Consider the following 17764-nt stretch of genomic DNA (forward strand, 5'->3'; position numbering starts at 1 on the left):
GTCTACATTTTATATCCTACCTCGACCATCATCAGTTATTTTGCTCCACAAATAGCAAAACTCCTTTACTACTTTAAGTGCCTCATTTCCTAATCTAATTCCCTGAGCATCAGCCGACTTAATTCGACTACATTCCATTATCCACGTTTTAATACATCCAATTTTGTCCTTATCTCAAATGTTGTTACCATATTACTCACGAATTCCGGTTGTTTTTTCGAAATCGTTCCACATATGTAGTTCACTGCAGTGAGATTTTCTTCTTCCAAAGTATCCGATTTGTGAAACTTCCTGGCAGATTAAAACTGTGTGCCCGACCGAGACTCGAACTCGGGACCTTTGCCTTTCGCGGGCAAGTGCTCTACCATCTGAGCTACCGAAGCACGACTCACGCCCGGTACTCACAGCTTTACTTCTGCCAGTATCTCGTCTCCTACCTTCCAAACTTTACAGAAGTTCCAAACTTTACAGAAGCTTCTGTAAAGTTTGGAAGGTAGGAGACGAGATACTGGCAGAAGTAAAGCTGTGAGTACCGGGCGTGAGTCGTGCTTCGGTAGCTCAGATGGTAGAGCACTTGCCCGCGAAAGGCAAAGGTCCCGAGTTCGAGTCTCGGTCGGGCACACAGTTTTAATCTGCCAGGAAGGTACATATCAGCGCACACTCCGCTGCAGAGTGAAAATCTCATTCTGGAAATATCCGATTTGTGCTTGCATGGTTTTGCCCTAGAAGCCACTGTACACCTTTTCTTCAATTTCAGATACATTCCATTCGCCGTTTTCAGTTCCCATAATCTTCTCCATCATACTCTCGTATCTTAATGTCAGCCATGTCCAATTGCATAAAGCCCACTTCTCTTCCTTTAAGTACAGGACCGAGCACTACTTTTTCAAATAACAATCTTCTTTTTACTCAACAACAGTAAACTGCTACCACGTTAAGAATATTCGTTAACGACAAGGCAAATACAATTTACATCTACCTTTGCTCAATGAACACATGGAATGGAACCAACTGCCTGTTTTCGGTAAACATACATACTGTACCACATTCCAACAACTACAGTATCAGAGTTATCGTTTTCCTGTGCTATTGTCAAATTTTCAATACAACAAATGGTTGATAATAATACATTTTCACCAATAACGGACTTTTTATGAAGAGAAATTTCTTCCCCATTTTTGCTGCCGTGACTTGAGCCTCATCAGTGTTACTAAACATAGAATCACATCCTTCAGTTTCCACGAGCTGAGATTTTGTGTATCCTTTGTATTAAACATTTTGCAATAAATTGGCTTCCGCCTCAGCGCTTGTTACAAATGGTTCAAATGGCTCTAAGCAGTCCCTTAGACGTAGAACTACTTAAACCTAGCTAACCGAAGGACACCACACACATCCATGCTCGAGGCAGAATTCGAACCTGTGACCGTAGCAGCAGCGCGGTTCTGGACTAAAGCGCCTAGAACCGCTCGGCCACAACGGCCGGCTCGCTCGTTACATAGAGCGGAAGAACGGTAGGGTTGAGTACATCAGTACTACAGACATCACCGTGAGGCTGAAATTTCTCTCTACTTAAATCATCGTCTTTACTTACAGTATCACCAACATCAGATGACAGAAGAACAACATGCTCACTGTTATCAACCTTTTCAGCTTTGCCTCGGAGCTGCAATAAAATAGAGCGAGTTCATAAGGTCCCGTATGATTTCAAAATTTTATAACTTGGAAGCTATTAGTGAAAGATCATCGTGGTTTGTTGCGAAACGTTTAGCACCCCACCATCCTGGCAGCTTTCAAGCTGACAACACTTGCTTGAGGCACTGGAGGAGTGTGTGCGTGGGATTCTGCGGGGAATACCAGATTACATACTGCACGTTCTCCTAATCTATCGTCATTTTGATGCCATCCAAGTCAAATCTAAGACAGATCAGAGTTTTAACGCGTGCGCTCGTAGCACATCAAGGCGAAATTCGAGTTCTGCCCATGCGAGGGTCAGTATTGTAGCATCAACACTTCTGATTGCTTCTGTTGAGTTGGCAGAAGAGCCAACACCGTGTTACAAGAGGAGGCCGAAATGCACGCGTTTTAGCTCACGCAGTCTGGCGTGAGGAGGGAAGAACTATACTGACGTGAGGTCTGGAACATGACAAGGAATGAGTGTTCAGAAAGCGGACGTAATTAGTTTGATACGTACCTTTAATCCATTAATGATGAACGTCGCTCTTGACGGTACATGATTCACAATATTATCCAGAATACACTCTTGAAGAATTTGGCGCCCTGCTAGGTCGTAGCAAATGACGTAGCTGAAGGCTATGCTAAACTGTCGTCTCGGCAAATGAGTGCGTATGTAGACAGTGAACCATCGCTAGCAAAGTCGGCTGTACAACAGGGTCGAGTGCTAGGGAGTCTCTCTAGACTAGACCTGCCGTGTAGCGGCGCTCGGTCTGCAGTCACTGATAGTGGCGACACGCGGGTCTGACGTATACTAACGGACCGCGGCCGATTTAAAGGCTACCACCTAGCAAGTGTGGTGTCTGGCGGTGACACCACAGCTTCAGCGATAGGAGCACGAAGGGCAGGAATCATCGACTGTGTCGTCAACACGGGATCCTTGACGAACACCACAAAGAGAAGTCTAATTGTGTGACATCGTGACCGTCACGGTCCAGCCACTTCTCAGGAAGCGCGTCGTTCACGTTCCAACTCCCGTGTGAAGTCGCAGCACCCCACCATTCTGGCAGCTTCCAAGCTGACAACACGTCCTTGAGGCACTGGAGGAGTGTGTGTGTGGGAGGGTGCGGGTGGGCGGAAAGTTGGGGGGGGGGGCTTTGTTTAGAGAAAGGTCTGCCTTTTAAGGTTTTCGATTCACATCACAGTGCTAATTTTTGCGTTTGTATTCTGCTAAAATGGGGTCTATAATTATGCGATACCATTGTCACAGTTTGGAATTCTGCATACCAGATTACATACTGCACATTATCCTAGTCTATCGTCATTTTGATACATTCCAAGTCAAATCTAAGACAGATCAGAATTTAAAATAACTTTCAGAGCTACTCGATGTTTTACAACAAAGTATTAGAAAGGTGCATAACGTAGCGTAGCGTTGTTGTTTGGCGTATTGCTGTGGGTTTCTTTATCGATTGAAATTTCCCATTTGTGGTTCATTGTTGCCGTAGAGTTTACATTTTGTCGTTTTATCATCTGGAGGTACTGAGTGGAGCTCTGGATGCTAGAAAATGGAGTTCCAACTGGGGAAATCGGAATATTTCTGACGTATTCTTCTTTTTGAGTTCAGCAGAGCGTGATAGCAGTGGAGGTAGCCAGAAACATTTGCGCCGTGTATGGTAATAATGCCATTGGACACAGCACGGTAAGAAAATGGTTCTCTCGTTTTAAGGAGGATCGTTTCGATGTTAATTACTCTCCACGTTCAGGAAGGTCTTCCGTCCACAGCTCGTGGTCTCGCGGTCGCGTTCTCGCTTCCCGAGCACAGGGTCCCGGGTTCGATTCCCGGTGGGATCAAGGATTTTCACCTGCCTCGAAAGGACTAGGTGTTTGTGTTGTTTCCATCATTTCATCACCATTCATGAAAGTGGCGCCCCACAAACCAAACATCATCATCATCATCAGGAAGACCTTCGGACTATGTGTATAGGTACACAAGGAAAAGCCCCAATAAGTTACGACAAAAATTTAAATGCAATGATAATTATTAGCGCGGCCCCTGCGGGCGTCGATGAAGGTATATTTTGCTACGGCGGAAGGCAAATAACAAATGAAAAAAAACTCCTTTCAATTTTTTTGTCAATTAATAGAGAGACTCTGTCTTTAGTTCTCGTGGCGAGAAGGTGTTTTTCTTGTGAAAAAAAAAAAAAAAAATGGCTCTGAGCACTATGGGACTTAACATCTGTGGTCATCAGTCCCCTAGAACTTATAACTACTTAAACTTAACCAACCTAAGGACATCACACACATCCATGCCCGAGGCAGGATTCGAACCTGCGACCGTAGCAGTCGCGTGGTTCCGGACTGCGCGCCTAGAACCGCTAGACCACCGCGGCCGGCCTTTTTCTTGTGAATCAATGTATTGTCTGAATAATAATCCTATGAAAATACTAAGCCTCAAAGGTCGTTTTTGTGCAAAACCACGAAAGTTTTCCTTTCTTCCGTACATTATCTCAGTGAAAGATCAACAAGCGGCCTGCATCGGAAGAGGAAGTCTGATCAAGAATTAATGATACACACACGGTCAAGAGATAAATACCTATGGCGGAAGAAGACGAATATAACCAAGGATACCAGACGTAAGTTCACGACACCACTGGCTCACAATTTAAGGGATTTGTGAACTAAACATGAAAAACGATTTATTCGCTGCAAAGATCATAAAGTATCAAATATGCCCATAGTACAATAAATTTCTTTAATTATACATAAATTTGCACATATGACAAAGATTCTTCAAACGCATTAATTCACAGTGCTCCACGTCTGTGTATTCGAGAACTGGAAAACATGATGAACTGTGATCATTCCACCACAGTGCGACATTTGCATGCAGTGGGGAAGGTTCAAAAACCGGGTATGTTGGTACGGCGTGCTCCAAGCGAAAATCACAAAAATCAGCAGATGCGCATATGGGTATCTCTCCTTGCTGGTGATCATTTGGATCTTGAGCAACATCGACCATAAGTATCCTGTGTCTTTACTGATGACGAGAAATGGCGTTTAGAGATATAAGTCATTAATAATATGAGTATATTCTCGTTCACTGTTTACAACAGTGTGCCAACGCTGGGATAACTTTTTGATTCCGCGACCATAGAAATCACGTGGTTTTGAGACGAAGAATTCGTCGATACCTGTTCAAAGCAAATTTTCTTGCGAAAAGGAAGTTCCTTAAAGGTTGTTCGATAGAGAGCGAAAAAAGTGAAAATGTGAGGGCACAAGATCAGGTGAATAAGGTGGGAGCGGAATGACTTCCCAACCCAACACCAGTATAGTGTTTTTTGTCAGTCTATCAGAATGTAGGAAAAGGAAGGAATGGTTGAGCCTAAACGGAGCAGCAGCTCCCCATACAAAGATCTGTTCGCATCCACAAAAGATAATGTCCTGCATGTGGTGGAACAGCGACGGTGCGGTGTTCTACGAATTGCTTTCCTGAGGTGTAACGATCACTGCTGACATTTATCGTGAACGACTGAGACGTCTTGCAGATGCAATACAAGAACAACGACCAGGCAGACTGGTTGAATTGACGCTACTCCATGATAAAACCCGCCCGCACTCTGCTAAACTGACAGAAGACACTATACCGGTGTTGGGTTGGGAAGTCATTCTGCTCCCACCCTATTCAACTGATCTTATGCCCTCACATTTTCACTTCTTTCGTTCTCTATCGGACAACCCTTAAGGAACTTTCTTTTCGTACGAAAATTTGCTCCCAACAGGGATCGACGAATTCTTCGTCTCAAAACCACGTGATTTCTATGGTCACGGAATCGAAAAGTTAGCCCAGCGTTGGCACACTGTTGTAAACAGTGAAGGAGTATATACACTCCTGGAAATGGAAAAAAGAACACATTGACACCGGTGTGTCAGACCCACCATACTTGCTCCGGACACTGCGAGAGGGCTGTACAAGCAATGATCACACGCATGGCACAGCGGACACACCAGGAACCGCGGTGTTGGCCGTCGAATGGTAGCTGCGCAGCATTTGTGCACCGCCGCCGTCAGTGTCAGCCAGTTTGCCGTGGCATACGGAGCTCCATCGCGGTCTTTAACACTGGTAGCATGCCGCGACAGCGTGGACGTGAACCGTATGTGCAGTTGACGGACTTTGAGCGAGGGCGTATAGTGGGCATGCGGGAGGCCGGGTGGACGTACCGCCGAATTGCTCAACACGTGGGGCGTGAGGTCTCCACAGTACATCGATGTTGTCGCCAGTGGTCGGCGGAAGGTGCACGTGCCCGTCGACCTGGGACCGGACCGCAGCGACGCACGGATACACGCCAAGACCGTAGGATCCTACGCAGTGCCGTAGGGGACCGCACCGCCACTTCCCAGCAAATTAGGGACACTGTTGCTCCTGGGGTATCGGCGAGGACCATTCGCAACCGTCTCCATGAAGCTGGGCTACGGTCCCGCACACTGTTAGGCCGTCTTCCGCTCACGCCCCAACATCGTGCAGCCCGCCTCCAGTGGTGTCGCGACAGGCGTGAATGGAGGGACGAATGGAGACGTGTCGTCTTCAGCGATGAGAGTCGCTTCTGCCTTGGTGCCAATGATGGTCGTATGCGTGTTTGGCGCCGTGCAGGTGAGCGCCACAATCAGGACTGCATACGACCGAGGCACACAGGGCCAACACCCAGCATCATGGTGTGGGGAGCGATCTCCTACACTGGCCGTACACCACTGGTGATCGTCGATGGGACACTGAATAGTGCACGGTACATCCAAACCGTCATCGAACCCATCGTTCTACCATTCCTAGACCGGCAAGGGAACTTGCTGTTCCAACAGGACAATGCACGTCCGCATGTATCCCGTGCCACCCAACGTGCTCTAGAAGGTGTAAGTCAACTACCCTGGCCAGCAAGATCTCCGGATCTGTCCTCCATTGAGCATGTTTGGGACTGGATGAAGCGTCGTCTCACGCGGTCTGCGCGTCCAGCACGAACGCTGGTCCAACTGAGGCGCCAGGTGGAAATGGCATGGCAAGCCGTTCCACAGGACTACATCCAGCATCTCTACGATCGTCTCCATGGGAGAATAGCAGCCTGCATTGCTGCGAAAGGTGGATATACACTGTACTAGTGCCGACATTGTGCATGCTCTGTTGCCTGTGTCTATGTGCCTGTGGTTCTGTCAGTGTGATCATGTGATGTATCTGACCCCAGGAATGTGTCAATAAAGTTTCCCCTTCCTGGGACAATGAATTCACGGTGTTCTTATTTCAATTTCCAGGAGTGTATTATTGATGACTAATGTCTCTGGTATGTGTATCTGTTGTGTTTATTGCATTTATGAAAATGCGGTACAGATTTTTGCGCCAACCCAGTATCACAACTTGTCTCTGATAGCTTCGAAATTATGATTTTTTGAAATGATAGTGGAAATTTATCGATACTCTGCATATTAACTTGACTTTACTGGAACAGCATGACGTGTTCTGTCTTGCTGCGTCCTTGGACAGGGGAGATAGCACCACCGAGCTCATAACATATATACTACTGACGCGCGTAGTGTTCTTAAGTACGATACACCACCCCCGTGTCATTAACTGTATACACTTATGAGCCAAAATATTATGACCAACTGCTTAATAGTTTGTTTACCCTTTTATGGAGCGAAATCCATCACTGATGAGCCAAAACTTTATGACCACCTGCTTAATAGCTTGTTTGCCCATCTTTGGAATGAAATGTATGTGTGTCAGCGATCCGACAGTTTGCTGGTAGGTTCGTGGAGGTATGTGCCATTACATATCTACGCAAAGGTAATGTTTTCTGCAAGTCTGCAGGCTTTCGTGGCCGTTGTCACTGAAGTTAAAATCTTCTGGGTTATTAGGCCACGTCATGTTTCTTCTAAAATGTTCGCTGTTTCGACCCCTCTGCTGGGATCTTCCTCAGGATCTTTTGGTACCCACTGCTGCTAGAACACTGTCAGAGACGAGTGTCGCGTCCACTTATAAAGGGGGAGTTTTCTGGCGTTCGTGCTGGAGAAGTGATAGCATTGGTTAAAATTCATATGCATAGCATTGGTGGGCCATAGTCATAGGCTAATTTTTTAAAGAGGACATTCAAGGTAAATGGGTATGATAGTTATTCAATCGACAGGGCTTTTAGGCGGAATATTTATACCGCTAATAAGAATGACGAGGAACCGCCTTCTCACTCCGTCAGGTTACCGTTCGTTTGTGGGGTCACTGGCCGCATACGCAGAATTTTAAAGAAAAATGGAATTCAGACATCTTTCTTTAGTCAAAACAAAATAAAAGACTTTTTCCGACGGAAAACGGATGCACCTGATTACATCCACAATGCAGGCGTCTATCAAGTGTCATGTGGCTGCGGCAAAGTGCATATAGGAGAAACGGGAAGAACTGTTAAAGAACGCATTAAGGAACACGAACGACACATGCGGCTAAAACAAAGTGCAAAATCACGAGAACTGTGGCTCTGACATCGATTTTAATAACGTACGTGTACTGGCTAAAGAAACAAACATTTATAGAAGAAACGTCCGGAAAGCTGTTGAGATTTCTAAGAATTCATCTAATTTCCATAGAGAGGACGGCTATAGGCTTCCGGCATCGTGGTTCCCTGCCATAAAGGAAGTAAATAAGCGGCCGCGGTGTGTGAGCGGCATAAACAACGCGCTGCAAGTCACCTCGGCGGACAATAATATTTTGGGTAAACATTCCCCCTCTCTTGCTCTGTCCGTTTCGAATCTAGCCACTGATGACGACCAACCAATAGCGGTAGCAGGCATTTCAACCAATAACCCGTCTCCAGCATAAGTGTGGAACAGTGCCTTTCTATCCAATGACGATGACCGCCAATGGTATCCACAGGAGATGAGCTACCAACGCTCCGTCTCCTGTATTACCCTATGACTATGGCTCACCAGTCTACATCTACATCTACATGATTACTCTGAAATTCACATTTAAGTGCTTGGCAGAGGGTTCATAGAACTATTTTCATACCATCTCTCTACCATTCCACTCCCGAACAGCGCGCGGGAAAAACGAACACCTAAACCTTTCTGTTCGAGCTCTGATTTCTCTTATTTTATTTTGGTGATCATTCCTACTTATGTAGGATGGGCTCAACAAAATATTTTCGCATTCGGAAGAGAAAGTTGGTGACTGAAATTTCGTAAATAGATCTCGCCGCGACGAAAAACTTCTTTGCTTTAATGACTTCCATCCCAACTCGCGTATTATATCTGCCACACTCTCTCCCCTATTACGTGATAATACAAAACGAGCTGCCCTTTTTTGCACCCTTTCGATGTCCTCCCACCTGGTAAGGATCCCACACACGCAGCAATATTCTAACAGAGGACGAACGAGTGTAGTGTAAGCTGTCTCTTTAGTCGACTTGGTGCGTCTTCTAAGTGTCCTGCCAATGAAACGCAACCTTTGGCTCGCCTTCCCCACAATATTATCTATGTAGTCTTTCCAACTGAAGTTGTTCGTAATTTTAACACCCAGGTACTTAGTTGAATTGACAACCTTGAGAATTGTACTATTTATCGAGTAATCGAATTCCAACAGATTTCTTTTGGAACTCATGTGGATCACCTCACACTTTTCGTTATTTATCGTCAACTGCCACCTGCCAATGGTAGCCATACGAATTTTAACCAATACTAACACTTCTCCAGCATGAACGCCAGAAAACTCCCTCTTTATAAGTGGACGCGACACTCGTCTCTGACGGTGTTCTAACAGTAGTGGACACCAAAAGATCCTGAGGAAGATCCCAGCAGAGGGGTCGAAACGTCGAACATTTTAGAAGAAACATGACGCGGCCTAATAACCCAGAAGAATTTAGCTTCAGTCATGTTTTCTTTTTGCTTACACCTTTGTCCCCCAGTATTCGCAGGGTCGGCGTGGTTACAATCGGATTTAGCAAGGTTAAGCGAAGGGGTGGCCGGATGCCCTTCCAGCCGCCACTACGCAAAGGTCATGTAATTGTCGTAATTATGGGTCGCTGATATGCGTACGCGGTGATGGCGCCCGATAGTGATACAGATGGGTCCCGTAGGATTTACATCACGAATTTGGTCGCCGAGACATCAACGTGAGTTCGCTGTAATGATCCTCAAACCACACTGTTCAGGCTCCGAGACGCCGACAATCATACTGCTGAGAGATGACAAGTTTGTCGGGGAAGACATCAAGCATGAAGAGATGCAGAGGGCTTGCAGCTGTCACGTGTCTTCGATTACCGCCAGAGGTCCCATGCAAGCGTAGGAACATGTCTCCCACAGCATAACACGACTCCTACCAGCCTGAAACTATGGCGCGCGGCACGTTCCAAGTTCCTGTTGACATTGGCGGCGTCCGCCCCTGGTAGCTGAGTGGTCAGCGCGACGGAATGTCTTGCCTAAGGGCCCGGGTTCGATTCCCTGCTGGGTCGGAGATTTTCTCCGCTCAAGGACTGGGTGTTGTGTTGTCCTTATCATCATCCCCATCCGACACGCAAGTTGCCGAAGTGACGTCAACTCGAAAGACTTGCACCCGACGAAGGGTCACCCGACGGGCGGCCCTAGCCACACGGCATTTCCATTTACCTTTGCGACGGCGTTTGTGGAGGCGACCGGTGACCTAATGTAGCAAAAATGTGATTCACACGAAAAGCCGACACGTTTCCATTGGTCGACGATAGAATTCCAGTGGTCCCGCGCCCACTGCATTCGTAATTGACGACGTCGTTGGGTCAACACGTGAACACGTAGGGGTAGTCGGCTGTGGAGCTCAAAGTTCAACAATGTACGATTAAAGGTGTGCTCCGAAACTCAGAAACACTTGTGCGTCCACCAGGGTTGTGCTCTTTGGTCAGAAATGCCACAGATCACAATCTATCCTACTTTACAGGGCAGACAAGGCCCCAAACCCTATGAAGAGTCATGGGCGTCCAACCATTTAGCGGCTAGTGGTAGTTTCACGGTCCTACTTCTTTCTATACAGGGTGGTCCATTGATCGTGACCAGACCAAATATCTCACGAAATAAGCGTCAAACGGAGAAAACTACAAAGAAGGGGGAAACGATGGCACTATGATTGGCCCGTTAGATGGCGCTGCCATAGGTCAAACGGATATCAACTGCCTTTTTAAAAATAGGAACCCCCATTTTTCATTACATATTCGTGTAGCATGTAAAGAAATATGAATGTTTTAGTTGGACCACTTTTTTCGCTTTGTGATAGATTGCGCTGTAATAGTCACAAACATATGGCCACAATTTTAGACGAACAGTTGGTAACAGGTAGGTTTTTTAAATTAAAATAAAGAACGTAGGTAGGTTTGAACATTTTATTTCGGTTGTTCCAATGTGATACATGTACCTTTGTGAACCCATCATTTCGGAGAACGCATGATGTTACAGCGTGATTACCTGTAAATACCACATTAATGCAATAAATGCTCAAAATGATGTCCGTCAACCTCAATGCATTTGGCAATACGTGTAACGGCATTTCTCTCAACAGCGATTAGTTCGCCTTGCGTAATGTTCGCACATGCATTGACAGTGCGCTGACGCATGTTGTCAGGCGTTGTCGGTGGATCACGATAGCAAATATCCTTCAACTTTCCCCACAGAAAGAAATCCGGGGACGTCACATCCGGTGAACGTGCGGGTCATGGTGTGGTGCTTCGACGACCAATCCACCTGTCAAGAAATATGCTATTCAATACCGCTTCAACCGCACGCGAGCTATGAGCCGGACATCCATCATGTTGGAAGTATATCGGCATTCTGTCACGCAGTGAAACATCTTGTAGTAACATCGGTAGAACATTACGTAGGAAATCAGCATACATTCCACCATTTACATTGCCATCTATAAAATGGGGGCCAATTATCCTTCCTCCCATAATGCCGCACCATACATTAACCCGCCAAGGTAGCGGTTGTTCCACTTGTCGCAGCCATCGTGGATTTTCCGTTGCCCAATAGTGCATATTATGCCGGTTTACGTTACCGCTGTTGGCGAATGACGCTTCGTCGTTAAATAGAACGCGTGAAAAAAATTTGTCATCGTCCCGTAATTTCTCTTGTGCCCAGTGGCAGAATTGTACAGGACATTGTAAGTCGTCGCCACGCAATTCTTGGTGTATAGAAATATGGTACCGTTGCAATCGATGTTGATGTAGCATTCTCAACACCGACGTTTTTGAGATTCCCGATTCTCGCGCAATTTGTCTGCTACTGATGTGCGGATTAGCCGCGACAGCAGCTAAAACACCTACTTGGGCATCATCATTTGTTGCAGGTCGTGGTTGACGCTTCCCATGTGGCTGAACACTTCCTGTTTCCTTAAATAACGTAACTATCCGGCGGACGGTCCGGACACTTGGATGATGTCGTCCAGGATACCGAGCAGCATACATAGCACACGCCCGTTGGGCATTTTGACCACAATAGCCATACATAAACACGATATCAACCTTTTCCGCAATTGGTAAACGGTCCATTTTAACACGCGTAATGTATCACGAAGCAAATACCATCCGCACTGGCGGAATGGTTCAAATGGCTCTGAGCACTATGGGACTTAACAGCTGAGATCATCAGTCCCCTAGAACTTAGAACTACTTAAACCTAAATAACCTAAGGACATCAGACACATCCATGCCGAAGGCGGGATTCGAACCTGCGACCGTAGTGGTCGATCGGTTCCAGACTGAAGCGCCTATAACCGCTCGGCCACTCCAGCTGGCACTGGCGGAAATGTACTTATACGTTTGTGACTATTACAGCGCCATCTATCACAAAGCGAAAAAAGTGGTCCAACTAAAGCATTCATATTTCTTTACGTACTACACGAATATGTAATAAAAATGGGGGTTATATTAAAAAAAAAGCAGTTGATATCCGTTTGAGCTATTGCAGCGCCATCTAGCGGGCCAAGCATAGCGCCTTCTGGTTTCCCCCTTCAATCTAGAAGAGTTTCGTTCTTTGTAGTTTTTTGTTTGACGCTTATTTCGTGAGATATTTGGCCCGCTCACTATCAATGTACCAGCCTGTAGATGCTCATGACAGTAGCACGTGAAATTTGACAAGCCTCGCTGTTTTTGAGATATGCGTTCACAGGATCTGCTTTATAATAATCTGTCCTTTGTCAAAGTCGCTTATCTCAATGGATTATCCAACTTGCAGCCCATATAATCTCCGGGGTTACCCCCATTCTACCCCCTCCCGGATGATGCCCTCTCTCCCTCTATTTATCACTCGTATTAACTCTGGTCCTTACCCCCCCTCCTTTCATCCATCCTTTTCTTGGGCTCCCTCTCCCCCACTTCAATCCTCTTTTTTCCCCACCTACCCTCTCTCTGCCCCCCTTCTCTCCCCCGAGTCCTTTTGCATGTCCCTCCTCTGCCTTTCCCCATTCCCTATCGTGTCTGCTCTGCCCCTCCCCCCCTTATCACTCCTTCCTTTGGTCCCCCCCCCCCCCCACCTTTAGTTTTTCCTCTTCTCCCTCCTTGTTTTCCCCCTCATCTGTCCAGGTCCACCCCCCCCCCCCCCTCCCCCATCTGCCCTAGGCTATGGTGTGTCATCTTTGTGCCGACATTTTAGTGCAGTGTTTACAGTGAGTGTTCAGTGTTGTGTGTATTTTCTGGAGTGTTGCAAACGGACATCATACTGTTGCTGGGTGTGCTTTTATATCTCTAGCAAATAGAAACCAGACTGTCGCCATGCTTTTTAATTGTCTGTCTACTATGTTACCTGTCTGCATCCTGTGTATTTTTATTCGCTCTGCGAACGCTTTGCTTTATGTTTTAACTTTCCACAATTTTCCACCGTTTTACAATTTAAGTCCCTGTTTTATCGCCTGCTTTTATTGTTTCTTAACTTCTTCACACGTTTTAAAAAGTCTGTAGGCTGCAGAGCAGCGTAATAAGCTGCTGCCAGCCCGCCCCCTTCGGGGGGAATCGAGAAACAATAAAGGAAAAAAAAACCGTTCTTGTGTGCTCCGCCTACACACATGAAGTGGCCGCAACGCCACCAGGCGACATCTAACGTCGACGTGGGCAGAGGTCGTAATGCTTTGGCTTATCAGCGTGCATGCACAAGGCGACGCGCCTGCAGGTGGCCTGGGTAGCAGCAGCAGCGCCAGCGGTGACGGAGCTGGGAACGGCACCAGCCATGGCTACTCGCTTCCCTTGTGCGCTGGCGTCTGCTCTGGTGGTGGTGATGGCGGGAACGAGTGAGTCTCTTCTAGCAGTCACTATATTTCGCAGAGACACACGTAAAACAATCAACTGCTTTACTACAATTTTTTACAGATTTTGTCTTCGTTGCCAAGCGTTAAACAATGCATCATTTATGTTCTTTTCTCCTCACTAATTTATGATGGCCTACTATGATTTCCTGCCAATTTGTTAATCTCGGAGCACGCAGCGTCCTCTGTTATTTGCTGTATACAGGCGTGTTCAAAAAGTATGGGGAACTTTTAATTTCGAGGATTGTATTAGTCCAATTTTCTCGATTGTTCGTTGTTGTCGGCCATCATGTCAAACTATATGTTCACTGAATGAGATTTTCACTCTGCAGCGGAATGTGCACTGATATGAAACTTCCTGGCAGATTAAAACTGTGTGCTGGACCGAGACTCGAACTCGGGACCTTTGCCTTTCGCCGGCAAGTGCTCTACCATCTGAGCTACCCAAACACGACTCACGCGCCGTCCTCACAGCTTTACTTCTGCCAGTACCTCATCTCCTGTCTTCCAGGCAAAGGTTCCGCGTTCGAGTCTCGATCCGGCACACAGTTTTAATCTGCCAGGAAGTTTGATATCAGCGCACACTCTGCTGCAGAGTGAAAATCTTACTCTGGAAACATCCCCCAGGCTGTGGCTAAGCCATGTCTCCGCAATATCCTTTCTTCCAGGAGTGCTAGTTCTGCAAGGTTCGCAGGAGAGCTTCTGTAAAGTTTGGAAGGTAGGAGACGAGGTACTGGCGGAACTGAAGCTGTGAGGACGGGTCGCGAGTTGTGTTTGGGTAGCTCAGTTGGTACAGCACTTGCCCGCGAAAGGCAAAGGTTCTAAGTTCGAGTCTCGGTCTGGCACACAGTTTTAATCTGCCAGGAAGTTTTATGTATTCACTGATCGCTGTATTGGACAATGTGGGTCATCAGTTGTCACATAAGTTACATGTGTTTGCTTATGATTGGTAAATACTGATTTGTCTTCAAGATGCATTATATTTTGCTATGAAAATGGAATAAAATGTAAATAAGTTTTATAAATGTTGAATATCGCTTTTGGTAAGTCTCTTATGAGTGAAACAAGGGTTTACGAGTGGTGTACGCGTTTTGGAGTTGGCGGTGAATCATTTGCTGATGACGAACTTTCTGGGCGCCCCAGCACGTCAACAACCGACGGAAACGTGGAAAAAGCGAAAGAAATGATTATGAATGATCGCTGAATCACAACAGAGAAGTTGCTGGTAATGTTGGCATACCAATTTGCTCATGCCATTAAATCTTTTCGGATGTATTGGGTATGAAACGTTTGACGGCAAGGTTTGTGCCAAGCAGAGAATTTTGCACAGTCGTTTTAAACGTAGTGACTGCCCCGCTGACGTTACGGTCGCAGTTTCGAATCCTGCCTCGGGCATGGATGTGTGTGATGTCCTTAGGTAAGTTAGGTTTAAATAGTTCTAAGTTCTAGGGGACTGATGACCTCAGATGTTAAGTCCCATAGTGCTCAGAGCCATTTCAACTGCCCCGCTGACAAACAGAAATTATGCGTAATGAAAGTAGCTGTCTGAAGGACCATGAGAGATTCTTTTAACGAATTTGAAAGTAATATTTTTATCTGCAGATTCTAAAAACAACCCCAAACAATTCTGATCGTACGTAAAATCTATGAACGCTACAAATAATTCAATACATTCTCTTGCTGACAGTACGGGTAATGTAACTGATGATGATAAACCGAAGGCCGAAATTCTAAACCTAGCTTTCAGAAACTCGTTTACCGTAGAGGGCTGCAGCACCGTTCCCCCTTTCAATTATTGAACACACGCAAGGATGGCTGACGTAGTATTTAGTGTATCTGGGATAGTAAAACAGTTAAGATACTTAGACGCCAGGAAGTAATCTGGCCCAGACGGTATACCCGTAAGATTATATGCTGACTATGCTACAAATCTGTTCAATCTGTATATTGAGCAAGCAGTAAAGGAAACAAAAGAAAAATTCGGAGTAGGTATTAAAATTCATGGAGAAGAAATAAAAACTTTGAGGTTCGCCGATGACATTGTAATTCTGTCAGAGACAGCCAAGGACTTGGAAGAGCAGTTGAATGGAATGGACAGTGTCTTGAAAGGAGGATATAAGATGAACATCAACAAAAGCAAAACAAGGATAATGGAATGTAGTCTAATTAAGTCGGGTGATGCTGAGGGAATTAGATTAGGAAATGAGGCACTTAAAGTAGTAAAGGAGTTTTGCTATTTGGGGAGCAAAATAACTGATGATGGTCGAAGTAGAGAGGATATAAAATGTAGGCTGGCAATGGCAAGGAAAGCGTTTCTGAAGAAGAGAAATTTGTTAACATCCAGTATAGATTTAAGTGTCAGGAAGTCATTTCTGAAAGTATTCGTATGGAGTGTAGCCATGTATGGAAGTGAAACATGGACGATAAATAGTTTGGACAAGAAGAGAATAGAAGCTTTCGAAATGTGGTGCTACAGAAGAATGCTGAAGATTAGATGGGTAGATCACATAACTAATGAGGAAGTATTGAATAGGATTGGGGAGAAGAGAAGTTTGTGGCACAACTTGACCAGAAGAAGGGATCGGTTGGTAGGACATGTTCTGAGGCATCAAGGGATCACCAATTTAGTATTGGAGGGCAGCGTGGAGGGTAAAAATCGTAGAGGGAGACCAAGAGATGAATACACTAAGCAGATTCAGAAGGATGTAAGTTGCAGTAGGTACTGGGAGATGAAAAAGCTTGCACAGGATAGAGTAGCATGGAGAGCTGCATCAAACCAGTCTCAGGACTGAAGACCACAACAACAACAACATGCTACAAATATAGCACCATTCTTATCCATCATCTACCAGAGATCATTGGAACAACAGAAAGTTCCACGGGACTGGAAGAAGGCCCAGGTCATAGCAATCTATAAAAAGGGTAGAAAATCGGATGCACATAATTACCGGCCAATTTCACTGACATAGATTTGTTGTAGTCATGGTACGTGTTTTGTGTTACGACATAATGACCTTTCTAGACTCTGAGAAGCTCATCTGCAGAAACCAGTACGGTTTTAGAAAACACCTGTACTGCGAGACACCGCGTGCCATCTTTGCGTATGTTATACAACAGGCTCTAGATACCGACTTCTAGGGTGATGCATTTTTCTCGACTTTCGAAAGGCGTTCGACTCAGTTCCTCGATGACGCTTGCTACAAAAAGTGCGCGCTTACGGTCTATCCGGTGACATATGCGGTTGGAGGGAGCAGTGTGTCGTCCTAAATGGGGTGACCTCAACAGAAACAAGCGTAACTTCAGGTGTGCCCCAAGGCCCAGGGCAGCATAATAGGTCCGTTGCTTTTTACGATTTACATAAACGATCTGGTTGATAGTGTTGACAGCGGCATTAGACTGTTTGCCGATGATGCTGTAGTCTACAGTAAAACAGTATCACACGAAAGTTGTGAACAAATCAATGAGGATTTGCAGAAAATAAATGCGTGTTGTAATGACTGGCAGTTATCTCTCAATATTACTAAGCGTAACCTATTGCGTATAACAAGGCGAAAATCCCCATTAATGTACGAGTACAAAATAAATGCCCAGTCTTTGGAAGCGGTAACATCCGTCAAGTATATGGGTGTGACTAATCGAAATGATCTCAAATGGAATGATCAGATTACACAATTCACGGGTAAGGCAAACTCTGGATTGCGATTTATTGGTAGAAGCCTGAAGCGACGCAGTCTTTCAACAAAGGAAATAGCTTACAATACGTTAGATCGACCAGTCTTAGAGTATTGTTCGTCTGTA

General features: G+C 45.7%; 1 protein-coding gene across 1 annotated transcript in view; it reads left to right on the forward strand.

The window, feature by feature from the left end:
* Nucleotides 1-13809: 13809 nt before the first annotated feature.
* LOC126424657 (brachyurin-like) overlaps nt 13810-17764 on the forward strand; it is a 144583-nt gene continuing 140628 nt past the window's right edge. Inside the window, exon 1 of the mRNA XM_050087388.1 lies at nt 13810-13951. Coding sequence (XP_049943345.1) covers nt 13810-13951 — 142 coding nt within the window. The remainder of the gene's footprint in view (nt 13952-17764) is intronic.

The sequence above is a fragment of the Schistocerca serialis genome, chromosome 10 (assembly GCF_023864345.2).
Source record: "Schistocerca serialis cubense isolate TAMUIC-IGC-003099 chromosome 10, iqSchSeri2.2, whole genome shotgun sequence".
In the NCBI taxonomy this organism is placed as follows: Eukaryota; Metazoa; Arthropoda; class Insecta; order Orthoptera; family Acrididae; genus Schistocerca; species Schistocerca serialis.